Source organism: Fringilla coelebs (assembly GCF_963513975.1).
Source record: "Fringilla coelebs genome assembly, chromosome: 2".
NCBI lineage: Eukaryota > Metazoa > Chordata > Aves > Passeriformes > Fringillidae > Fringilla > Fringilla coelebs.
In genome coordinates, this window is record NC_140029.1 from 88,874,662 (window position 1) to 88,901,086 (window position 26,425).

The window sequence follows — 26,425 nt, forward strand, 5'->3', positions numbered from 1 at the left end:
CAAGGGTTTTTTGATAAATCCTACTCTCGTCTCGGATATTTTCAAAGTAGTTTGGAGTCATTAAAAATAATCTCAATTAGTAACAGAGGATAAAAGGATATATAGCAGCTATCAAAATGACTGTTTATTTAACCAGTCGTTTTTCTGTGGTGCTTTATGTGTCCCAGTAGTAGAATCTTTGAAGAAAACACATTAACTTCATTATATTAAAACCCTGAGCAATAAATTATGTGTTGCTCCCCCCCCCCCCCCATTCACTTCCTGTTTGGGGCGTAGAAAGATTTCTATGAATAGCAGTTATTGTAATTATTGTCTAAGAAAGAAGGTAGGCAATATTATGTCATGCTCAGAGTGCTGGACAGGCACTGAGTGACAGCTTTTCACAACAGCATTGTGAATTTTATCCCAGTGAAAAGCGTGACCACTGCTGCAAGGGCATCCCAGTGGCAAAGGAGCAATTATAGTAGGATAGAACCGGGGCAACAAAGGAGGAGGGGAGGCCTTTTGCTTGATGTGTAACACTATCATGATTCCCTATTTATCATGAATGAGAGGTATTAATTCCACTTTTTGTACTCTGCCTAAATGTGATGAATCAGTGTGCAGCACAAATTAATTGGAATAGTAGTTTATTGACTCTCCCAGATGTTGTGCTCATTTATCTCTTTAATGGTTCTTGCTGAGAGATAATATTAAGCTGATATGAGTCACAGTGCAAAATGTGCAGGAGGAGGAAAGACTGTGTTTGCAAAGGTACAGCATTTTCTCTACCCTGGAGAATTCTTGAGGTGCATTTATTTTGCATCTAAATCCTTTGTGTGAGGAAGAAGTATGACAAATAAAGGGAAAATTTGTGGAATCAAGTGTAGCAGAGGGAAGTTAGACCCATGTAATGATTTCTACTGTGAAATAGGCCTAGAGGAGTCAGTTAACAATGTATGAGGAAGAAGCATTGTTCCAGTGGGAGGAAACAAGATGATTTGGAAAAGTTCTTGGAACAGATAAGAAGAATTGAAAGCACAAAAAATTTGGCACTGTTACGATTTCAGCTTCTATTAGTAGAACAATATAAAATACATAAAAATACTTTGCTGCACGAGGATGGACATCTTTCCAAATCTGTTAGAAGTTCAAAGCAGGGATTGGATGAATTTCTTAAGAGATACTAAAGTGAATCAGTTGGGGGATATTCTCTAGTTATCTTTGTCTTAAATTTGTAGATACCGGAGGAAGAGGAGGGAAGTGGGTCACATAGAGGTCAGGCCTGCAAGCCATCTGCACACAGTACCTCTTCCTGGTGCTGGAGACACAGAGAAAACTTGGCTTAGGTGGCCATTCATCTACTTTTGCTTTTTCTTATGTGTTGAAATGTAGAACTCAAAGAAACAGCTATATTCAGACCCTCATCTTTTCTCCAGAAAGCTTGTGCGGTACCTGAACAATCCAGCTGTTTTCTTAATCTGAAATACGTGCTTGAATTCCTCCTGTGGAAGCCAGACAGATGCATGGTTCTGATGAGTGGTTAATGCTATTCAGTGTCAAGTATCAATCTGCAGATGGTACCTGTCAGAGGGAAATAGGGTCACTGTACTTCACTTTCTGATCTGTGACTATATATTGTCTATGCAGTAAGCTAGAACGTGATTCAGTGAAGGTCTGCCCAAAGTTTTATGGTTGGAGTGAAAAGGTTGAGAAAAGGAGGGGTTTTGTTCAAAGCTTAGGTCCAGAAGAACCTGTGGCCAGCACAGAATTAACACAGGTTATCTAGCTGTCACTGGTTTTGATCAGTCTCAGAGTGCTGTGCAAACCCCAGAAGAATAAAAAAGCGGTCCATTCATTCTAAGGAGATCCCGCTTAGGTTTGTCACATCCATGACCACCTCCATCAAGACTCCAGACTTATACCATTGGGGTGCTCTCAAATAAGTGACTGCACAAACCTGCCTCCTTTCTAAAAAAAACCCACATGCACTGATGGAAGGGAATGCTCAATTAATGCTGACCTGTTTAGCAGTACTGGTGCCCTATGGCTCTTCAGGTGTCATCACTGACAATGCTTGAACTTTGAGGGAATCTTTTATTTGCATAAAAAAGCTGCTGCAAAGCTACTGGCTGCATGAAATGCTTTGCCACAGCTTGGGTACAGCATGGACAGACAGCAGCCCTCTTGTGACAGAAATCTCACAAGCACAGAACTGTACTACTGTCAGTTGTTTTAGCACATGTGGGAGCACTATCACTATCTCTTCTGTAGCACTGAGCATCATTTGCCTGGAGATAGTACTGAAGTGTTCCCACTTCAAGGCTGAGTTCAGAAAAAGTGAGAAATTACAGCACCGGCCCTGTCTGGTGAGAATAAACAGGACTTGAACAGTGCCAGTCAAGCCAGGCATGCTGTTTCACATTCAAGGCTTTCCAGCTGAAATGGCTTATGTTTTCAGTCTTGGGTAGAAGAAGCTTTGAGGTGCTTGGCAAGAGCTGACTCTCTCCTGTTGAGACAGAAAGCAAAAGAGAGCAAAGGAGATTGTGACTACAAATAAAGAAGAAAAAAATCCCCAGTTAAAAAAAAAAAAAAATTAAAATTTCCCTATTCAGTGCTGCTACAGAAGCCCAAAAATGTTGAGGAATCTCCATCCTTAGTGATGTTCCAAACTCACCTTGACAAGCTTCCTAAGGAACTCCCTTGCTGGTTGTTCAGCTAAGAAACCAGGATTCTTGAAAATACTGGTAGTGATTGTATTTATCTCTTTAACTGGGATCTCAAACATTAATTTTGGTAATCTAGGTACCACAGTGATGGTGCCAAAGTAAACAGCCATGATAGATTTGGTGAGTAATGTTAGGAGACAACACAGAAACTTCCGTCTCCCATCTCTTGGAGCTTAGATTTGCAGTAAAGATGAGTGGTCTTTTCTGACTGCTTGGGATCTTCACGGTTTTATAGGGTTGAGTCATTAAAAGACATTTTGATCCTCAGGAACTGTCACTTCTCAGATGGTTTAAAATTTTCAGGACTTCAAGGAGATGGAGATCATTCCACTTAGCTAAGAAAATATGTGCCTAAAAATAGGTTATAAGAGGATTGACAGCTGGTACATGAGTGGCAAGTTCATGTACTTGGAGGCGAGGGAGGAAGAGAAGGGGTATTTAAGGAAGTTTATTGAAGGATCCTGTGTACAGAAGATGTATTGCTTTGCAGTTGGATTTGGAGGAGTGTGGGGAATAGTGGATTCCATAGCATAGAGAAGTAATCTTGCTGAAAGCAGTTTTGGAACAAGTAACTAGCTGAGGCGGCCGTGGAAAGGTGCTTGTGTGGACAGGAGGAGAGGGTGGTTTGAGAGTTGGGATGGTTTGAGGTTTCTGTTTACGTAGTTTGGTGTAGGGTAGAAGTAGTAGGAGAACTAAAGAATGGAAGATGAGCGTCTTTGGGTGTAGTCAGATTCTGTACACATCAAGTGCTAGGGGGAAGGGCAGGGCAGTGGTTAGCAATTTAGGGGCTTGGTACTCTTTAATTCACAGAGGCTAGTGCTTCCCTCCTACTCTCCCTTAAATGCTTCCATAATGTTCTCTCTATCCTTCATTGTGGAGTAAGCATTTTTCATTGAGGTGTGGAAGAGGCGGAATAAAAATTTAAAAAAACCCAAAACCTAAAAAAAAACTAAAAAAAAAAATTACCTTTTTTATCTGCTAAATCACAACCAGCTTTTTTATTTAGCCACAGTTTATTTTAAGGAAAATAATTACAGATCTAATCCAGACAAAGGCTGCATGATTCCTCTTGAAGAGCAATGTAACTTTGGTGGGATACAGGGGAAACAAGGATAAGACAGATAGGTGTTGTAAGGGAGATGTGCAGGTGAGGAGGGCAGCAGAAGAACAACAGAAGTTGGTTTCCTTGGAGCCAGAAATTGTTTTGTGTCTGGTTTTGTGTACGAGGGATTTTTTAGTTATATCCGTTTTGTGGTAATTTCAATGCTTTGGTGTGAGATCCAGCAGCCAAAATGTATTTGGGTTCTGTTTTCACCTCTGTGACTCCGACGTTATGTGACATGACAATATCTGAATTGCGAGCTGTTTTCAAGCCTTCTGCAGATAAATGAGGCCCCTTGACTGAAATGAAAGTATTCTTCAGTTTATTTGACCTTTGTTTCTGCATTTGCTTGCCTTCATTATGAATGCTTAAAAGTCCCCATCTCTTAGGATTTCACTGGTCTAATAAAAAACGTATAGATATTATTATAGATTGACTGCCAGTACAAATGGTGAGTATTTCTGTCTCCAGGTAGAGGTGTCTTGCATAGATTTTGGTGTGCCCAGTCTTAGCTTTGGTGGCTCAGGCAGCAATTTTTACTCCTTTTCTAGGAGACTGCTGTGCTTGGGTAGTTGGTTCTGTGAAGAAGGACTTCCTGACTTTTCATCCTGAAATTTTCTCCTTTTTGCAGTTGCATCCAGTGGCATTTTTATTCTGTGAGGTGTTGTGTTGTATACATGCTTCATAAAGTAATAAGCAGTAGCTGTATCCATCCTCACATTTAATCTCAATTTTTTCTCAGTAATATTTAATGATTTTATTTTTCTCTTTCCTCAAAAGTCATGAATCAAAACTTTTGACTCTTAGTAAAATTCCTTTAGTTTCCTTACATTTTAGTGATGCCCAGAGTGCCTTTGGTTCATCTGTCTTGGGTGCTCTAGGTTCTCACTGAGAGCAGCCGAACAGAGAACTGTTCCATGCTGCCCAAATCTCTCCCTCTCCAGTAAAGCAAATCTAATTGTACTCTGCTGCCTTTTCCCTTACTCCCCAGGCTGCTTTTTCCTTTGCTATGCCCAACTTGCTCAAATCCCCTACTACAAGGTTTTCAGATAATTGCACTGAGGCTGCCCCTTTTAATTACAACTCTTCCCCCCTCCTCCCCTCTTTCAGCCAAGTTATTGAGCCATTTCTGTATATTGCCTGAGACATTTTTCTTTCTCCTTAGCTACGCTTCACTGTCTCACTGAAGACATTGGAGCATTTTCAATGCTCTGCTCAAAGAGCACCTGAAGAAAAAAAAACATACTGGCTTTTTGCATGCAACCTACATATTACTGTGATATTTCTCTGGTGGGCTGAGAATTGGACAGATGGAGCTAGAATTACCTTGCTTAGCAAAATTGTTGTGCTATATTGATCTAATGCAGTGCTGGATTAGGCTACATGCTGCTCCCTTACTGTAAGATAAGCTTTTATATCAGGTTCTTAATGGTAGTGGTGGAGTTTTATTTGGATTTTTTCCCACTTAAGATAATAAACTTGGACTTGTGTGCTTTTTCTGGCTGTAATGCAGGCTCCCTATTTGACCTTAAATATCACAGCGTTTGCTTCTTCACGTACAACTTATCAATGGGAAAAATCCTGTCCAACTTAGTAGTGTTGTGCAGTCATATGCTTAAAGGGACAAATTCCTGCATCTGAAATGCAGTACAAGTGTGTCAGCTGTGCAGATTTGTGTTGGCAAAAACTCTCCTGTCATGGCTACTGCCCTGCAGAGTCCTTAAAAGGCAAAGTGTAAACTACAAGAGACAGAATTTGAAAAGCATACAGGGGAAATGGAATGGACACCTTCCAAGAAACGTTGCCAAAGATGCAGAAAGGATCAGGACTTCAGTAATAGTACAGCTTATACTGTGGTAGAGATTAATGTTGATTTGGGAACCACACCATCCCTGATGCCTTGAAAGTCCCAAAATCTGTGTGTACTGGCAGTGCAAAAAACACCTGTGACTGACTGAAGTCTTGAGGGATGGGTATGTGGAAAATATTGGGTCTGTGCTACTCCCTTTCACCCATATCTTGGAAGTAGTAAATGATGGAATGGGGGTATAAAAACTGTCAGGTTTTTGTTAGAGTGACCTGATTTCTGTTTCTACCTTCTGTTTTTTCTTAAACAGTATTTCTCTGCAAAGACCTCTGTGCTTTAATTTGGGAAGATATTGAAACACTCCAAGAAATCTCAGACCATTTCAAGGGAGCGGTGTGTGCCTGTTGAAGATGATGGTATTTACAGAGAATCTTCATGGATTCTAATGCTGGCAGCAGTGCAAGAAGAGCATCGGGAATGGGTTGGCTCTGGATGGTCTTCTTCTTTCATCTAGTCACCTCATTAGAAGGTAAGAGCAGATGTTTCACATCAACTTTAAAGAGTTTTCTGTAGAGGTTAAAAAAAAGAAAAGTGTGCTCTCCAGTATGCTTATATCCTAGTCCAGATGAGCACTGAGCACATGTCTTTCTGTTTGATGGTTGATCACTATCTCTTGGGATTTAAAAAGTTATTAGTATTGTTTCTGGTGGGAGAGGCAAACCCTCTTATGAAGGATCATTAGTGAACATTACTACTAACTATCTCAGAAGTGACTGCCTCAAAGAACAGATTTTTTTTTTTCTCCAGGAATAAGCTCCTTGTTTATACTTTGCACGTATTTGATTCTTGTGTTTCTGTTCTTGCACCATGTTTGCTTTGTGAAACAATTTCTGGACATTTATACTGTTCAAGAAGACAGCACCCAGTGGGCTGAAATCAAGAGTTTTTGTCTCACCTCTGAAAAACTTGCCTCAAATAATAGATATGGAGAGAATGTTTTGCATCAGCAAAAAGAGGCAGTTCACATTCAGCCAACAGAGAGGAGGGAGAAAGCACTGGAGGCAGGGTAGGGAAGAGGTAGGCAGGGGAAAAGAGGTGCCAAGAAAATGGTAGAAGAAGGAACAGATGATAGAAGGGAGGGCGATGGGAGCAGGAGATAAGATGAGAGCTGTGGCAGAGAGTTAGAGAAGGGCAGAGGTACTGTAAACAGTCCCCTTGTTTGTTCCAAGAATATCCTTGCAGCTACATGTGCTCAGTGAACTGTACTGCTTCGTGATGAATGTTCATCTCTTGCATTTCTGAAAGCCACTGAAAGAGGAGAGGGGAGGAGGGAGAGATGGAATCAAAGGGAAGCAAGGAAAGACCTAGAGAAAAGGAAAGGAGAATAGTGTGAGATCTAATAAAAAGAGGAAAGCTTGTTAAAGTGTCCCTTCTCTTAATAGAAGGGGAATACAGTGTGTGTGGGAAGTTCAGAGGCTAAATAATTAATGTAAGATTATTGTACAAATTCTTAAATCTCTGAAATTCAGTGAATTGCTGATTTTAAAATCATATTAAAAATTACTGTGTAATTCCTTATGTGACTGGTAGAGAAGCTGAGATAGAAATTCTCTCTGCAAATATGAAGTAACTGGGTGATGCCTGTACAAGCAAACATTTTTTAAATTCAGTGCTCAGTCCTGAAAGTTTGTAAAGATAAAAAGAGTTTTGAAAGTACTGTGTGATACAGCTTCACAGATCACATAGTTGACCTGCCTGGATTAAAATAGGACAGTAAAATTCTGCCTGTGGAGAGGAAACAGTAAAGGTGTCCATGAGCCAAACTTCAGCTCTCAGTTCAGGGTCAGGGGAGTCAGCATCTTCATTGTGACTGTACTGCATGGTCCTAAGCTTGCACTTTAAAGCTGATTTGCATCTCAGAGGTAAGTATTTTTGTTGTGGTCAAAAGTCAAATAAAAATTATATGGTAGGGGAGGAAAGTCTGATGATAACTATGTAGAAAGCTTTGCTTTAGTGCAGAGTTGTCCATAAGGAAGAAAAAAGGCCCATGGCTTGTTTGTTGAGTCATTATTATATATAGCAGAAACTTGAAATTCAGGTTTCAGATTTAAGTTGAAAAATAAAGGGAATATCCAGTGTGGTCTTTCGTTTTTGTAGAACTTCGTAGAAGTTTTGGATGGTGTTTAAAATACATTTCACCTCCAACTAAAGAGAATTGACTGAGTGGGAAAATGAATCGATCAATTCTTCCTAGTGTTTCTCGGACATTTGAGTTAAAATCTAAATGCAAATCATATTTTGTCTCAAACTAAATGTTGTTCAAACTTTGAAATTTTCTAAACCTTATTGTTAATCATTAGGAAAAGAGAGAGAAGCTGTAAAGAGGGAAAGTAGTCAAAAGATTCAGATTATCTTCATATGCATTATGAAGAGAGCAAATACTTCTTAGGCAGAATGCCTCTCAGATAGAAAGAAGGCAGCATGCTTTTACAGGACCTAGTGGGACTTTAAACATCCTCATGACTCAGAAGTAAAGAAGTTCTTGTAAGCAACTGAAATTATCTTGTTGGTATTGGTTTTAATGCATAAAAAGGAGACATTAGGCTGAATTTATTTAATTTAGCTCTAGTGTTTGGACACACTGATTTTACCAGGAGAGAGCATGTCTGTGCAAAGTTTTCCAGACATGATTTTTACACACAAAAAAAAAAAACTGAATGGAAACTTGAGGGAAGACTGCTTTGCAAACAGAAAACATTTATATACGGAGGAAGGGGCGGGGGGGTTAGCTTTATGAAAGGAGACACAATTGCACAGAAGTTTTCATTAAGATCACATTTCTCAGTGTTTATGGCTCTGCAAGAGTTTTTGAGGATTTGGTTTTGAGAGCATTACTTTTGAGCTACATGCTGGGTGAAGTAATGGATTTTTCCTTTTTCTCAAAGCTACATAAAGAAATAGAGTAATTTTATTTCTTTAAAAATCTATGCATGTATGTAATTACAGTTTATCGCTGAATAGTTAACATTTTAGGTTAACCTTTCTGATTTTAAAAGTTTATGAAACATTTAGAATTTAAGAATGCATGACAGGCTGCAGTCAAGACAGGTGAGAGCAAGTGAAAGCTTGTTAATGAAATAGCTCTTGCTAGAGCACTGAGATCAATTTTATGTGGAATATTGGTTTTGCTTTGATGGAGTTATAAATGACTACAGCTGTAAACACAAGCAGAGTTCATTTTGTAGAACTCATTAAATATGTTCCAGAGAAATGATGTGTTCTGTCTGCAAGTGATTGCATTTGTTTTACAACAAGCTCTCAAGCCTGCAGAATAGCTGGACAATCTTTCTAGGTATCTTCCAGAAATTCAAGACATAGAGAGAATAATTCTTCTGCTTTGGTAAAACCTCTTTGCATTAAGAGTATCTCTTTGGCTAAAGAGAATATGGAAGAAAAAAGGTAGTGAGGTCAGACATTCTTATTTCATTTTTCCCCTCTTCTTTTTACTAACTGGTTGTAGTCTTGGGCTGTTGAAAATAATATATTGATTGCTCAAATTGGCTTGCCTTTGAAGTGGAGGAAAATATACCTTCCTCAGAGGGAATCTTGAGAGTGAAAAATATCCCGCTGTCTTTTCGTTTATTATATGCAGTTTAGTATATACAAAGAAAGGTTTAAATTAGTGTCATTTTATTTCTGGGGGTAAAAAAAAAAGTGAAATTAACTTTTATAGTTTGATTGCTTGTGATTCACATGAGTTATTAAAATCCTAGCAAGCGTTTTCTTCACAGTTCTTTCCTGGTGCTCTCCTGCATGACAAAAACTTTGCTACATGCTTGGAAAGCCCAGGGCAGAGGAATATCCTGTTGGAGGCATACAGAACGTGAATGAAACCAGGCTGGATGTGCAGCCTGTTTGTAAAGGGGGAACAGAGAGGGGTTTATCCTTTTGGTCAGTCTCAGCAGCTCCATGTCATTCATTTTCTTCCATAACAGATTCCTGTGTAGTTCCTGTGCTAGGGACATCCCTGTTCCCAGGTTTGTACCATGTCCTGTGCTGAATCTGTTCCCAGTCTGCTGCTTGGAGGCCAGTAGGACAGGAGAGACTATTCATGCTGCAACTAACACTGTTTATATTCAAAGCTAATTAAAGCTTCAAAGAAAAGGAATGGTGCTCTTGTAATGCAGGGTCACCGGGACTTTCAGTGTATGCCTTGGTAAAACTTTGGAAGACATAAGTTCCCTTCTTAATGTCTATGGAAAAAAGCAAGCAGGAGAATGTAGATAAGCATTAAAACTCACGCTGTGCTGCATCAAAAGTAGCTGGTTTGATGGCAGTGGCGGTGAGGCCCAAGTTCTAGACTTAATAGTGGGTCTTTGAGGAGTGAACTTCTTAAGCTGTGGAAGAGTTGATATTATATTGTATCTCCAGGAAAGTTGTAGATAGTAATTTAACTGGATTTCATATGCAAAGTTGGACCTTTTTTTATTTTAATTTCTTGATGTCTGCATTTTCTGACATCAGTAGTAGTGCAACATGCTAATCCCAGCAGTTTCTTTAGAACTTTAACAAAAGAAAGGGGCCGGGGAAGAGAAAAATACACAATCATTCATAAAGCTTAAAAACTGTGTTACCTTGCAAAAAGCTGTGTACTTCCATATCCTACACCATTTGGCTGTCATTTCTCTCTTTCACAGATGGTACACGACTCCTGGTTGGAGTGTGAGAATTCCTCCTTGCAGATGACAACTTTGATATTCTGATAGTGTCAGCATTTTGCTCTGACATTGCAAGCAGTTAAATTACATTATACTTCATGGAACTTACTAAACACATATCCCATTGATTCCAAATAGCTTTTCTAAAATTAATTGCATTTGAGAAGTAGCTTTGCCGAAGTAATACAGGATCATTCACTGCAGGATTGACATTATAACTTTATAAAAAAAAATTCTAACTCATTTGTCTCATATAGATTTGCTTTATATATATTCTCTTATATCAGGAGGCATATTCTATAATTCTGTCGCTTATTTTTTCATATTAAGTCATAGCTAATCTTTAAGACATTTTCTTTTAGAAAATAACAGCAACCTTTGTGTTGGATAGTTGTGAACAGGTAGGATTTTTGGGCTATTTTTGTTTGGTTTTTTACTTGTTTCATCAACTCATTTTTTAAAAAAAGAACACTTACTACAGTTGCATATGTCATTAGCTATTGACATATTATTTACTTCACCACAATTGCTGTTTAGTTTTAGAAGACATTCTAGTCTATTTAAGGCTTCCCAAAGGTTTCACTGTATTTTGTCTCCAGATGATAGACCCCATGAAAAAATATTTTTTTTATATAAGTGATAAAAGGTTCCTGATAAAAGGGAACAGGGAAAGGCAGGGGAACCCTAGTAACCTAACAGAGAAATAAGTGCCCTGACCCAGCTTCTCCCAGGGCTATCAGGGGAGTGTGATCATTCCATGGGGTGGGAATGACCCCATTAAGTTAAATCAGTGGAAGTGCCCTCTGGAACGCCTTTCAGATTGAAGGAGATTATTGCCAACAGGGACATGGTATTTATTATGGGATGTAGGGGAGATAATCTGCAAAATTTATTGTGGGTTGTTTAGGGGAGTAACTGTAGGTGTGGAAAGGGAGGATTAAGTGTGAGAAAGTAGAGAGATAAGGGGCCAGTCACATACACCAGCTGCAGGTCAGTGTGGCTGTCAGGCATCTGATCACCACAGCCTATCCTATCTTCTTACTAAATTCCATTTTTCACCAGTTTACCTGGGTGAGGGGGCTTTGTTTTGTGCATGTGTGTGTGTATGCACATTTTTTTAAGTTATATACCAACTACTAGAGATGGACCAAAGGTCAGAGTGGCCCATGAGTCAGCTCTAGCAGCAGCTGAAGATCATGGAATGGATGAAAATCAGTGCTAGGAGCTCAAGGTGGACCACAGGTCATAGGATCTGTGCATCTGTGATGCAAGCAGGTGGAGTGAGTGAGCTTGTATTAGTGAGTCTGTGATCTCTATAGCAAGCCAGACTAGCTTGATGGTGGAGTTAGTGGGTTGGCAAGGCAGGGAAAGAGCAGAGTCTGGAGCAGGAATGAGACACCAGTTTAAATGTGTGTGTGTCTCTATGAGTGAGACAAATGAAGGGGTTTATCTAGTGAGGGAAGAACTGTGAGGAGGTCCAGGTCAGGTATTGTGGTCACCATAAATTCCAAGGGTTCTTTGAGAGTACTCTCTATGTGTTGTGTGTCTCAGTGCACCTGGACACAAGATGATCCCAGGGCAACTCCTGGATAGGCCAAGTGTCAAAGACCACTTCATGGAGAGATCCACAGAATAGCAACAGGAGAGCAAGCACCCAGGTCTAGCTGCTGGGTAGGGTGCCCCCTTAAATCCAGTTGGCAGAGGATCCATAGTGTGCCTCTGTGTGTGTGTGTGTGTAAAGGGATGTATCAGTGAGTGACCTGCCTGGCTACTCACACCAGGAGTGGGGCTTCAGGTGAGCTTCAGGTGCCAGCAGATGGAGAGACCACAGATCCAGAGGTCAGGAGGCTAAATCTTTAAGGACAGTTATTGCAGAGATCTGCATTGTGTACACATGCATATATATTTCCCACTAACAAACCTTAATCCTGACCAGCCAGACAGGGGAGCAGGATGAGGCCACTGGTGGTGCTGTTTCTGTTTGCATGACTGGTGAGTGCTTCTGTCAGTGTTGATCTTTGTGGCTGGCCATTCCTGGGTTGCAATGCCTGCATGTGTTTGTGTGTGTGCCTGTTGGGAATACCCACCTAACCCTGCTGTTGGTTGTGCCTGGGGCCACGGAGCTGCAGCAGCCTGGCTTGTGTGAGGTTACTGGATTTGACAGCTCCTAACACTATTTTTGCACAAGCCCAGGGAATGCTTTCTCTTCCCAGCCTTCTTAGAGAGCATTCACACCCTTCCTACTTTTTCAAGGAATGATCATGGAAGGCAGAATAAGCTCAGAAATGTTTCAGTTCTTTTCAAATCTGTTAAGCAAGCAAGTTTTGCTGCTTGGGGCATTCAGCTCCATAGCAAAGCAAACTCTCTGAATGTTACCTTTTACCATAGTACCCTTTACCTTCCATCAGTATACATTTGGATAAATTCAGAATTCAACTGGACAAGGTCTGGAGCAGTCTACTGTAATTTAGCCTGGCCTTGAGCGGGGTGTTGGTTAAGATCACCTCTGTACCTGCCTTCCAGCTTGTTTCATTCTGTGATTCTACAGTTTTAGTAGCAGATTCTCATCACACAGGTAAAGGGATTCTTTTACTCTTTTCTCAGGATCAGCTCTCTTGTCCGTGGCTGTAGTTTGCAAGGCCTTGGTTGTATAATTCCCTCTTGCACTGTTAAGACTCCAGGGGCAAATGTTCTTCAATCCAGAAAGCTGTTAGGCCATCTCTGCCTCCATGAAGGTTGTCTAAGGGTCAGTCATCTTTGGGTGAATTGTCATCCTCTTGCATCAGGGGATCATTTTCTCTGTAACACAAGCGCTTAATAGTCTTGCTTGAAAGTACAGGCAGACCAAAATGTGAAAATTATTAATGTGCCTATTCTGAACAGCCTGATCTGTAATAGCTTCCAGCCTTTACCCAGTTTCTCTGGATGTTGACATTATAGCATAATGTAGCCCAAGAGATTGGTTTGTGATGTAAATATAGAATAGTACTAGCTGAAGTATTCGGGATTTTTATTTCACCCTTTCTGGCCAGCAAGAACTGAGGATATTCAAATGAGAGTTTAGATTTTGCTGAGTGTAATGAACCCATTTGACTCTTCTATAAAAAGTGATGTTTGTTTTTTTGGTTTTTTTTTAGTTTAGGGAAGAGACATACAGAAGAATCTCTCATCGGTTGTTTTTATCTTCCTTGAAGTAAAATAACAGTTGTAATATGAAATTGGAATATCATTCTTCAAAACTGAGATTAAACCAGGAGTGGAAAAAGAACTGTAGAATTGTCATAATTTCGTGTGTTTCAAAGCCTCTAGGTTGCTCAAGATACCTTGCCTATTGCTCATTTTTAATGCAGAGTGGAATATTGCTCCAATGACACCCTGAGATACCTCAATCAGTGTTGCCCCTAGCAGCATCCTGGGTTGGACTGAGACTGAGTCTAACCTGATATGCAAGACCCTTGATTTTGAGCAGTGTTGAAAGGGTTTAAGCCATTTTTCTTCCAAGGTGATAAATTCAGCTGAACAGATCATTTCTGTCGGCACTGAAGAGCAGCAGAATACTGGTCTGGCCCAGCCCAGTGGGGATGTGAAGTGCTGCATCAGTCATCAGTGCCAATAAAGTGTCAGAGTGAAGGTTTATACCTGTACACATGTAGTCATTAATACTGCTGAATTATGAGCACAGCCATGGGTTTGTTTGGCCCATGCCAAATAATCTTATCACAAACAGTGCCTACACACAGGCCAGGGGTTAGGATGGACTGAGGACCATTCCTGGGAGGTGGTTTGGATGCAGCTGTGCACTTCTGTGGGGTTGGAATTTTTAGCCATGGGAACATGAACCATACTGTGCCTGTTGTCCTCAGAGCTGGAGAGCAGTTTAACAGCTTGTTAGATTTATGAGTGTGCGTGCAGCTAGTGTGACTGGGGATGTGATTCCAGGCATACAGCCAGTAGGAAAGGGAGGAAGAACAAAAATAGTGAGGGGCTTTTGGCCATAGGTTGCAAAATGAGATTTATGCGCACAAAATTCTTGTGTATTTTCTTATTTTTGTAGTGGTTTCTGACTTAAAGTATTCACTGTGAAAGGGACAGTTCTGTCTGCCTATTTCTGTTTGCTTGTAAAATACTCATTTGCTTGGTAAATACTGCCTTGCTCACGGGTGAGAAGCTGTCTGGACAATATGCTTGACATGGCAGAGCATGGGCTACTGAGCAAGTCTTCTCTATTTCCTTTCTTCTCCATTCCTTTCTCAATTTTAATATGGCTTTCCATGCCCTGATTAACTTTTCTGTATTTTACTTTCTTCTAGAGTTTCCATGGGGTAGAAGCATTGTGCTTTGGTAAATGGGAGACTCAGATCTGATTAGAAAAAAAAGTTCTTTCTCTGTTGAAAAATGCCCTTGTGTATTATTTCAGCATATCAAGGCTATGTCTGGGATCCCAGTGGCAAAGTAATGACATGACACTGTGCAATCCCTGTGCCAGACTGTGCAATTGAGAAGGTAATGGGCATGGGGGAATGCCAAGTTCCTCTGCTGCTAGGACAGCCTAGGGAAGACTGTGCCTCAGGGAAGCATAGGCCTTTTGCAGATGTTCTGCTGCTCAGTGGGGCTGTCTGAGCTGAGCTATCCTTGAGAACTGAGCAGCTCAGCATTTCCTGAGGTCTGTTACATAATTTTAGTGGGGTTGTACTTCAGCTGTTACCAGAAGTTCTTTCCAGTTTTGGCAAGCCAGCCCTGGTATTTTGCACTGCTTTTGAGTCAAGGAGCTGCATCCTCAGGGAGGTCTAAAAAGTATAAAATGTCCTGTAGGAGTACAGGGAATATAGTTCAGGGACCTCGATGAAGTCTGTATAAACTTGCTCACTTGATCATGTCTGCTTTAGGATGAGTCTTTCCAGTGATTAATGTGGAGTGAATCCCCAGGTGTATTGGTAAGGATAGTGACATAAGCAATTCATAACTGGAAATAAAAACCATTGAGGATCTCCCTCCTGCATAAAACATGGAACAATCATATTACTAAACCTTTGCAAGGTTTAATAATGGATCATGAACCTTATTTGTAAGTAAGCTGGCTGTTAGGTTTTGGGTTGGACTTCTTAATCTTGTTTTTTGCAGGTTTTTTTTTTTAAGCAATAAGATAGAAACATGAAAATCAAAATAAGCAAATAAAGCTTCCCAGAATTTAAGAAAAGCCAGTTGATTTATACAGTATATATCAACACATGTAAATACCTATTCAACTGACTAATTTTCTCTGAGAGTGAAGAGCACATGCTTGCATACCACAGTGGTCTCAGACCCTGACATTCTCTTTCGGAGAATACTATGTTTATAGTTTGTACTGTCAAAATCTCTTTTTGTGTTTCTTTTTAGCCAAGCAGAGAATAACTGTCCAAGAGCAGTCAAGGCTGATATCTGATCTGTCTCCAGTGGTAGATTCAATAACAATGGAAATGCAGACTAGTTGTGGGAATAAACTAGTCCTGTGAAGTTCTCCATGTACCCTACTCTTGAGCAGTGTAATAATGCAACAGATTATTTAATACTGGGGTTCCTAAACAGTCCTGCAATGTAATTCCCAGCTCCAGAACAAAAATAATCCATTACAGGATCAGCTGGGTCATAAACTCCCAAAGAAATTTGGTTCCAGAACTGGGAACAAACGTGATTTGGCCTTGTGTCCACACTTACATGTGCAGATAAAATGGGCAACCATAGTCCTAATGAGACTGGCATGCATTCATGTAGCTCATCTTGTGTCCCACCTTTTCCTTTCCAAAAAGAGAGTGGCCTCATCTGAACTGCTCATTATGATAACCCTGCACCATGCTGTCAGTGTGCTGATACTTTGCCCAGATTATGTGCCCAGTGCCTCTGCCTTTGTCTTGGCCTTTCTTAATTTATTAGTATGGACATAACCTTTCATATTTAGTCTCAAAACATGAATGTTTATTTTTGGTGTATGGAAGTCCTCTACAGGACAATCTTGAGAGGAACAGATAAGATTTTAGTCTGACTTGGAATAGCACAAAATACTTTTTTTTATTTAATTTTTTTAAATACAAACAGAAATACTTCTGGATACAACGCAAGAGACCTCAGAGATTGGCTGGACTGCACACCCTTCTGATGGGGTAAGCATTTCCCTTGTCCCTTTTCTTGACTCTGTGTCTGCTGGGAAGACATGCATGCATCTGATGAAGAAAGGGAAACTCTGAGACTTGGTTTATAGATTTTTTACATATGAAGAATTTGAACAGTGTGTTTTGCAAAGCCAGATTGTTAAGAGAGAAGGGTGCTGAGTGGGATGTTATTGCCATGTCATTACCCTATTCTTTCACCTCTGCTCCAGAGATACTAAAGAGTTCTCCAGGCACCCCTCCATACATATATAGAACAGAACAGAACAGAGTAGGATAGAATAGAATAGAATAGAATAGAATAGAATAGAATAGAATAGAATAGAATAGAATAGAATAGAATAGAATAGAATATTTCAGTTGGAAGGTACCTACAACAATCACCTAGTCCAGCTGCCTAACCACTTAAGGGCTGACCAAAAGTTGAAGCATGTTATAAAGGGCACTGTCAAATGTCTCTTGCGCACTGACAGGCTTGGGGTATTGATCACCTCTCTAGGAAGCCTGTCCCAGTGTCTGACCATGCTCTAGGTAAAGAAATGTTTCCTGATGTCAATTCTGCGCTTCCCCTGATTTGAACCATCCCCATGCATCTTATAATTGATCTGAGGGAGAAGGGATCAGCACTTCCCTGTCCAATTCCCTCCTCAGGCAGCTGCAGAGCAAGGGGGTCACCCCTCAGCCTCTCTTTTCTCCAAACTGGACAAACCCAGAGCCCTCAGCCACTCCTCTCAGGACACACCTTCCAGCCCCTTCACCACTTTGTTTCCCCTTCTGCACACATTCTGAGACTTTCCCTCTTCACCCCTCTGGAGTGTTGGTGCCCAGAGCTGCTCCCAGCACTCCAGGTGAGGCCGTGCAGCGCTGAGCACAGCGGGTGATCCCCCCTCTGCCCGGCTGTGCCTGTGGGTGATGCCCCCAGGACACGGTTCCTGCCCTCTGGGCTGCCCAGGCACGCCCTGCTGACTCTCACTGAGCTGCTGCTGCCCCCAGCACCCCAGGGCCTCCCTGCAGGGCGCTCTGCAACACTGCTGTCACTCTTTGTACTGCTGCCTGCAGTTGCTCCATCCCAGGTGCAGGAGCTGGCACTTGTTCTTGTTTTGTGCCATGAACGATTGCTCAATGCTCCCATGGTGTACAAACATTTCAGTTGTGCTCCTGAGGTCTCCATGCTCCCAGGAGCAGCATGCATGATCCCAGCTGGCGCTGCTGTCCTAAGTCTATGCCATGCCAGCCCTTGGTTTACCTTCAGCTCTCCTGGTGGTATGCCCTTCATTCATCAATTATAGATTAAATCTCTCAATCAGTTCCTCCAGTTTATGAACAAAGATACATTTCTTCCGTCAGGACAGAGGATCCTGTCATGTCCCAACACACCCTATGTCTCAGAGATTCTTCAGTGGTTACAAACCCAAGCATTTTGGCAGAGGCACCAGTCCTGAAGCCAGTATTGATGTCTTGGCATCATTTGTTGTCTTTCAAATGTGCCTTACTGCTACTGAAAAAATTGAAAACAACACTGCCTGTGCTCCTGTTTTTTTTAACATTTCAACCAGGCCCTGAAAACTCTCTTGATCAACTTCACACTTTTTGTTGGAACATTATTTGTACCCATGTGAAAAAGCAGGTGTGGATAGTAGTCTGAAGGCTGTACTAAGCTCTTCCATCATCTGGTGACCATAGCTAAACTAGGGCCCAGGGAGACAGCACTTGCCTGAAAAGATGTTCCAATCAGTAAAAGGGTGCTTCTGTTTCACACAGGAGGAGTCACCTCCCTGTGACCAAAACTTGTTTCTTCTTGGCAAATGGTCTTAATGCAGATCTTATTGTGAGAAGTTGTTTGGTCAGACCTTCATGAGAATGCTTGAGCAGGTTCCTTCTCTTCTATCTCACTTTGCACGTCCTCTGTCATACCCAGGGCCTTGTACCTATTCTGTAAAGCTTGTTGAGAGGGTAAGGAGGGTTTTTTTTTTTTTTACAGTTTTATATAGGAACCTGCTTCCACCCCTCCTTATCCCTCCCTTGTGCCTTCCTGCAGCCACAAATCATATCTGGACCTGCCCTTGCAGTGGCCATGCTGAGTGGCTTAAATGCATAGGAGATGTCAGAACACAGCTCTCACTGTGGTAAAGCTAGGTAGAAGGGACTTCTGCTTTATTGTGTTCTCCAGAGAACAGTGTCTTTTGCTCTGTCTCGTTTGTTTGTGTCATTTGTTTTGTCTCTGGAGATAAGAGATGGGAAAATAGGAAGGAAGAAAGTGTGACTCTCGCATTTTAAGATTCTTGATGTCGTGTGACCACGTTTGCATAATTTATGTTTTCTGTCACAACAATTCTTACTTCAGAGCTTTGACTGCTCTTCTTTACAGGGCCATACTCTGTCTAGAAGGCTCTGCTGCACATACCATCAACAAGTTCAAATCTTGTCATAGACATGTCAAGGAGAGGGGGAAGACAAAGACCTGTCCTGTATTTTTGGTGCAGTTGAATACTGAATCCGTTTTTTTATCACTGTTTCTTTTTTCTCCTCTGTATCCATTGTAGTGGGATGAGGTAAGTGTCCTGGATGACAAGAAGCGCCTGATCCGAACCTTCCAAGTGTGCAACGTGGCTGAACCAGGTCAGAACAACTGGCTGCGCACTCACTTCATAGAGCGGCGCGGCGCCCACCGCGTCCACGTCCGCCTGCGCTTCTCCGTGCGGGACTGCGCCAGCATGCGCACCGTGGCCTCTTCCTGCAAGGAGACTTTCACACTCTACTACCACCAGTCGGAGGCTGACATTGCCTCTCAGGACATGCCAGAGTGGCGTGAGGGCCCCTGGACCAAAGTGGATACTATTGCAGCTGATGAAAGCTTTTCCCAGGTGGACAGCACTGGGAAGGTGGTCAAGATGAATGTTAAAGTACGGAGCTTTGGGCCACTCACCAAGCATGGCTTCTACCTGGCCTTCCAAGATTCGGGAGCCTGCATGTCCTTGGTGGCAGTCCAAGTCTTTTTCTACAAGTGCCCAGCTGTGGTGAAAGGGTTTGCCTCCTTTCCTGAAACGTTTGCTGGCGGGGAGAGGACCTCACTGGTGGAGTCCCCGGGGACGTGTGTGCCCAACGCTGAAGAGACGAGCACGACGGGCTCCTCGAGTGTTCGGCTGCACTGCAATGGGGAAGGGGAGTGGATGGTGGCCATCGGACGATGTACCTGCAAGGCTGGCTACCAGCCTGTGGATGATGAACGAGCCTGCCAAGGTGAGAGAACTTTTTTCCTCTTCCCCTTAGGCAGCCCTTTTTTCAGTGGTTCTCTGTGTCAGCAATATTTGGCCCTAGCCAAAATTTCACAGAGCTGGGAGAGTAAATAATTTCTCACAGAGATCGCCTTGTAGAAGCCTCTTTTAACACATTTACCTCCTCAGACTGGAGTTGGATTGACCACTTGTCATGGCTTAGGAATGGTGTTCTCCAGTTTGGTATTGCCACTAAAACCACTTGCTGCCACTTGCTCCCCCTCCAGTTGGAAGCACAAAAGGCAAAGATCATCAGTTATGATAAGAGCAGTTTACTGGAAACAGCACTGAGATAATAAAATGAGCAGTAATAACAACCAAAGGTGTAAGACAGATGATTTACATGGGAAATTACCATAAACAAATACTGATCTGATTGGTTCTTTCCAACACAAAAAGGTTTTCTCCCAACAGAAAGGAATGCCCTTTTCCTTAGAGTGTGAGTGCCTTCCCCCACCCCTTGTCAATGATAAGAGATGGTGTAGAGTAACATCTGGTCCTGGTTACACCCCCACAGCCATGCCCACTCTCAGCTAATGCAAGAGATTGCCCTTGTCCTGGCCAAAACCAGGACACAACTGCTTGCTGCTAAGAATATGGTTGGAAACTCCACTCAGGCCTTAGTTACAGCTGCCACCAGAGACAGCCTCTGAAGGTACTTACACAGAACTAGCAGGAGCTGTACTAGCCAGATCTACCATAATTCCACTTCTTTACCAAGAGGCAGCAGCATTAGAAGGAAGATGCCACATGAAGGAGAGCTGAGCCCAGAGCTAATACACTCTCTGTCCTAGTTATTTTGGGCCCTTTTGCTAGTGTATAGTAATAAAATTAAAAAAAGGGAAAGGGCAGCAGCCTGGTCATGGGAGAGGGAAAATGTGGCTCTGAGCTTGTCCTGACTAGAAAAAGCAGTTATAATGGTATCATCATTACCAATAATGTACTCTGTGCCCCAGGGCCAGTGGTGTTTCTGTGATATGTTTGTAGGAGGAAGTAAAGTACATCACGTGTCACCCAGAAGTGGTGTTGGGCTAAATTCTGGCCAAGCCCGAGCACCCAGTCTGATGTCATGACTGTGTTCCCATCTTAAGGTTAGGACAGTCCATTAGAGCAAACTGCTTATGTTGGTTGTATAGTTTGTGTATGATGTTCTTCTGGTGCTTCCTTTGTTTTAATGCACATCTACTCAAAATGTTTTAATGCACGTCTACTCAAAATCTCTCAGCAGTCTAAAATGTTGCTGCACTACACTTAGTACTTTAAAAAAATAAATGTCATGTGGAACACAGTTTTGGCTGCAGACAAAATTTAAAAGTTGGATTTATTCAAACAAGAGTTCAACTTGGACATGGAACGTACAAATACTCTGGTTAACACCAGAGTGCAAATGCAACAAATAATTAATGTTGTCAATATTACCTTAAATTCCTGCTTCATGAAGGGATTTGGGTCATGCAAAAAATTAGCTTTATTAAAATACAGGTCATTGTACTGGATACTTAAAAAGCAATTAAAATTGGTAAGTGCTTTTCATTTGTTTAAACTTTGAGAATAATTAAAATATGTGTGCCTTTTTATCCTGCTCATTCTGAGAAAAATGTAACTACATTCATTTAGTGCTGCTTCAGAGACAGTAAGATTTGACATAGAGCAGCTCTGTATGGCACTAAATTTGTTGTCTCCATCAGTAGCATGACTAGTTCACAGTCTAAATAAACCACCAGTCAATAATTTAGTTTCAGATAGTAGTCTTAAGCAGTCAAAAAAAAAAAAAAAAAAGGAAAGAAATTTGGCTTTCCAAATAAAAACAAGGATTTTTTAAAAAAGAAGTCTTCTATTTTCCATAGTATTCAGTGAAAGCTGATACTTCCTTGCAGCCTCATTGTCACAGAAGCTGGAGACAGATGAAAATGGTTAATATTCTAAGGAATAACTGAAATAATGACAGTCTATCAAGCCACAAAAGTCAGTTCCTGTCATTTACTTCCCGAGATTCCATGAGCAGCCTAGAGCAGCCAATGACAATCAAATATGAATCATAATGTTAAAGGGTATTCTTTCCTCATCATGTTTCTTGTAAACTCCTCTGGCTTGATCATCCTTGCCGATCTCTTCTCCTCCTAACAACATGTTGCTGTCCTGTCTGAATGAAGCCACATTCGGCTGGTGTCCCCTTGCTTGGTGTTCCTCTGCGTGGATTCCTCTCCAGCCCATCTCCTCTGTGCTTGTGTGCTCCTTTCCTAAGAGCAGATGTCCACCCTGATACAGAGCAGCCACGGTGTTCTAGATGAAACACAGAACAAAAGCAATAGCTCAAGGGCAGATTTCTGCTGATGATTATGCAGAGAGGTGTTCTTAATAAGACTGAAGAATCAACCAAGGATAAGGAGGAGAAGCAAGTTTCCTTACACTTTGGTAGAAGAGTGTGTGGGCATTGCCTTCCCCCTCACCATATGCAAGCCTGTGGAGTCCTTCCTGGACCAGCTGTTATCTCTTTATTTAGAACAACAAATCTGCCAAGAGCCATTCTGAGCAGAGAGATAGAAAACCCTTCTTTTCCCCCTGCCCCCTATCATGATTTAAGGTACTTTCTTTCCTTATTTTTATAAGACTGCCTGCTCTGTGTTACTATGTGGCAGATTTCTGCAGCTAAATAGAAGAGTGAAACAGCAACCTTTAGCAAGTCTTTTGGGTGATGTGGGGTGCAATCTGTGTGGGATTCACTTTTCACTTTATCTGATTAGACTTGTCATGCTGAACAGTCAAAAAAAGAGAATGGCAGTTTACAGAGGAAAAAAGAAGGTTGGGACCTTAGTTCCTTTTCTTTCTGTAGATGTCTGCACACAGGGTGTCTTGCCATGCAAAATCATATAGGATTTAGATTACCAGGTGCTTTTGAAAATAATATTTAGAATTTATGACTGGGACATTTTAAAAAATATTTTTAAATGACAGTGTAGACAAAAAAGAGAAGAGGAATGACTGCCCGATAAAGTGCTAAGCTGACTTCCAAATACAGAAGGACAGAGCTCTGGACAGAGCTGAGCTGATTAGCCATGTGTGTGGCACCTCTGTACAAACATACTGAACCAGAGACAGAAAATACTAGCCAGAAAGAGGAGGAAAGAACAAGTTCGGAGTGAAAAGCTTTAAGCTGAGCTTGGGAGAGGGAGGTGGAAAGGTGTTGGTTTAATGTTTGTTTTTGTTTTCTCATTACCCAAATCTATGCTAATTAGCAATAAATTAAATTTCCCCAAGCCAAGTCTGTCTTGCCTGCGATAGTAATTGGTAAACAAGCTCCCTGTCTTTATAACTTCTTTACCTCTGCCCACGAGCTTTCTCACCTAATTTTCTCCCTATGTCTTGCTGAGGAGGGAGACTAAGAGGGTGGGCATTTGGGTGTTTACCAAGGTTAGCCATCCACATGGCTGCTTCTACTCTCTTCTTTCTCTGGATGTTTGTTTCTAAGAGTATTTAGCAAGCAAAAGGTTTGCCTGTCATCTGTAGTTGATGTAAGGATTCCATAGAATTGCCCATGTCCTTTGGTATATGCAGTCCCTTCTGATTGCAGAAGGAATCACATCTGTATTACTGATAACTACAGGAGCAAGCAACTGTGCACGGAGCTGTTGGAGGTCTCATTTGGGAAGAATATTGCATGATTATTTTTGTGTTACTAAAAAATGCCCCTGCACATCATCTTGGATAAACCTTTTTCAGTGTGTGAGGCTAAAAGGATGTTAAGATTTATGTTAAAAGATTTGATAGTCTGCTAAAAATATGCGTATACTAGTGGCAAAGGGAAAAAAGAGCACAATAAGCTTTTCTTAAATTTTAATCACTTAAAGGATGCTTCATTTAAAACCACAGGATAATTTACGTTGCAGGGACTTGTGAAAGTCATCTGCTCCAACCCCACACTCAAAGCAGGATCAAATTGGGTTAGGTCACTCAAGGCCTGTTCTACTCTAGTTTTAGTTATTACTGAAGATGAAGATTACACAATGTCCCTGGGCAACTGTTCCAATATTTGACAACACCCATGGTGAAATTACTTTTTCCTATGTAGAAGAATATTTTAGTAAGATGTAGTAAGAGGTTATTACAGCTTGTGTCTGTTATCTCATGTTCTGCCACCTCGTGCCTACACCTTCTTCATATCCTCCCATTAGGTGGCTGATGACAGCCATCAGCTCCCGCCCCACAGCCTGCTCTGCTTCAAACCCAGGCTCTTAGCCTCTCCTGGGTAAGAGCTTTAACTTCAAGGTAAACTCACAGCTGGCAACAATGTTTGGTGCCCTGATCTAGATTACCTTTTTCAATTTTTTTTTCTTCCCTACTGCTGCCATTGTCAGCTTCTTGGGCCTCCTTCTGCTACTTGCACGTACATTTTGGTGCTTTTCAAGTAGTTTGCTTCTTTTCCTGTATCAAGTGCTTGCTGTCTACTCATATTCTGTCCTACCCTGCCCAGATCTTTCCTCTTGTGTTTTTGCCTTTTTTTCCCTCACACAACCCATTCCCTGGCAGTTCTCCCAAATATAATTAGGCAGTAATTGCTTCAGCTCCACCTCTTTTACCTAAAAAATCCCTTACTCAACTGATCTCCTATCAACAGTTAAGTAGGAAAGAGTTCTTAGTCACTTCATTTATTTTATCTCAGTTGATTTGATGCTCCTCTTTAAGACTCAAAAGACACTTTTCTCTTCTTATGTTTCTTTCATTTCCAGTCTCTCTTCCCCACCCAAACAGTTGTAGTAACTGTGAAACTCTAGATCAACCCAAGGCCCCACTGCATCACTGTGCCTGGCTTCTATTGCAGGCTGATTCCACCTTATTCAGAACAAGATGCAAGATGCACAGTAGCAGTGGCTGTGGAATAGCCTGGCCCAGTAGGAATTTACTACCACCATAAGCAAGCCATAGATATATTTATGGGAAGGGGAGGGGGAAAGAAGTCTTTTATCTAAAAGACACAATTCTTATTTTCTAGTGTGTTTTCTGCATGCTAATTGTGCTGTCTTTCTAGCATTTTGAGAAGTGCAGTGTCTAAATGTCTGCATCACGATTCTACAATACTATCGGTTGCTAACTCCTTTCCATCATCCTGCCCTCTAAGTGCCAAACTCCCTCCCTTTACCTAGAGTCATTCTCATTTGAGGGCCTCTGTAGCTCTGCACATCCAGTTTTCCCTTGGCCTCAAAACCATCTCTGTCCGTTCATCCCTCCCAGGTTAACTCCAGTTCCAGCTTTGACACTGTTCATTTTCAATACTCTCACCTCTAGTATTGATTCTTGCTGCCCCACAGTACACCTGGGAGCAGAACTCCTACACAAGAAACAGATCACTTGTCTCAGTCAAGAAGAGAGCAATTTTATGCTCTTCTAAATGTCTTCTTGTGTCTCAGTTCAGTTCCAAGTCGTATCTGCGTACAGAAAGTCTGTGTCCCCTGTATCACATTCCCTAAAGTGACTGCTGGGTGTACCTAAAGCTCTGGTGAAGCTCCCAGCTGCCTTTCTTGGTCCTTCTCCTCTTGCTGCATTTTGCTTAATTCTCCAAATATTTCCTCTCTGCCCCTACTATCCAAGTGAGCTTTTTAATGCCTCTTTCTCTGCCTCTTTGGTTCTTGGTCTGTCCTCGCTTCATTTTCGTTTTCTTTACCCCTCTCCCTACTGCCACTCCATGATTCCAGCCCTTTTCTCTGCTGGTTTTGCTACTTGTTATTGCTAGAAGTCTGTCAGAAGCTGCTCCTCTGGCCTCCCGGGTGGAACTTGTCTCCAGCGAGCAGTCAGGCAAACACAGGCAGCACAGGGGCGAGTGTTGTAGGGGGAGCTGAGGAAAACTGGGTCAGTGTCTGAGATGAGCTGTGCCCAGCTGAACTGTTGTGGCGTTCTGACGCTGTGCCAAGATACGAAAAATGACTGAGACAAGCGGAGGGAAAGGCGCTTGCGCACTCCAGACTCTGCCTTCTCCTTTCGTAGCGGGCTTGACTTGATGGGAAGTGGCAGCTTGCTCTGCCCCCTGAGGTGCTAGCTCTGCAACCCTCTGTCCCTGCATCCGATATTGTGCATCAATCAGAGCTAGATCTGCGTTTTCTTGGAAAGTCCTGGTGCTGGGGGATGGTAAGTTGCGCTGTGGCCTGTGGCTTAGCTGGTGTTCCTGTTCTGTGTGAAGTTGTTCTGCAGGAGCACAGTGGAGGTGTTTCAGGAGAAGCCGCTCTTGTTCAGGCTTTCTCTGGGATGGTCCTGAAGTGGTATTGTTCACTAAAGGAAAACATCCTAGTCCTGGTGGCAGTGGCCTGCTGCAGTCTGAACATTTGTTACGACTGTCTCCAGAGAGCACAGTCATCTGCAGAGGCTGTAGGACCACGGCAAGTGGCCCTGATGCCATCATCTGCAGTAGGAAGGGAATGCTAGGTAAGATCATTCAGAAACAAATGAGAGATGGATTCTCTCTGTGTGTATGAAGACAGCCCTAGGCTCACTGTAAGTGTTTGAATTAGAGGAAGTGGCTTTTGCCTATTTAGATTGCCAGGGAATTTTTTTCTCTTTCCTCCTGACTTGACTTTCGATATACTATTTATAGTGACTGGACTGAGGCAATGCCAGGAAAAGCTCCATGTCCTGGGAACAATTATTATTGCTATCTGTGGGCTGAAGTCATGAGTGCTG

At 41.9% G+C, this 26,425-nt stretch overlaps 1 protein-coding gene across 3 annotated transcripts in view; it reads left to right on the plus strand.

The window, feature by feature from the left end:
• Window positions 1-26,425, plus strand: part of LOC311166730 (ephrin type-B receptor 5) — a 66,309-nt gene that overhangs the window by 12,831 nt on the left and 27,053 nt on the right. For all 3 annotated transcript variants that reach the window (XM_084226858.1, XM_084226860.1, XM_084226859.1), the window contains exons 2-4: window positions 5,928-6,146; window positions 16,411-16,475; window positions 19,025-19,721. In XM_084226858.1, the coding sequence (XP_084082984.1) occupies window positions 6,053-6,146; window positions 16,411-16,475; window positions 19,025-19,721 (856 nt within the window). In that variant the 5' untranslated portion in view covers window positions 5,928-6,052. The remainder of the gene's footprint in view (window positions 1-5,927; window positions 6,147-16,410; window positions 16,476-19,024; window positions 19,722-26,425) is intronic.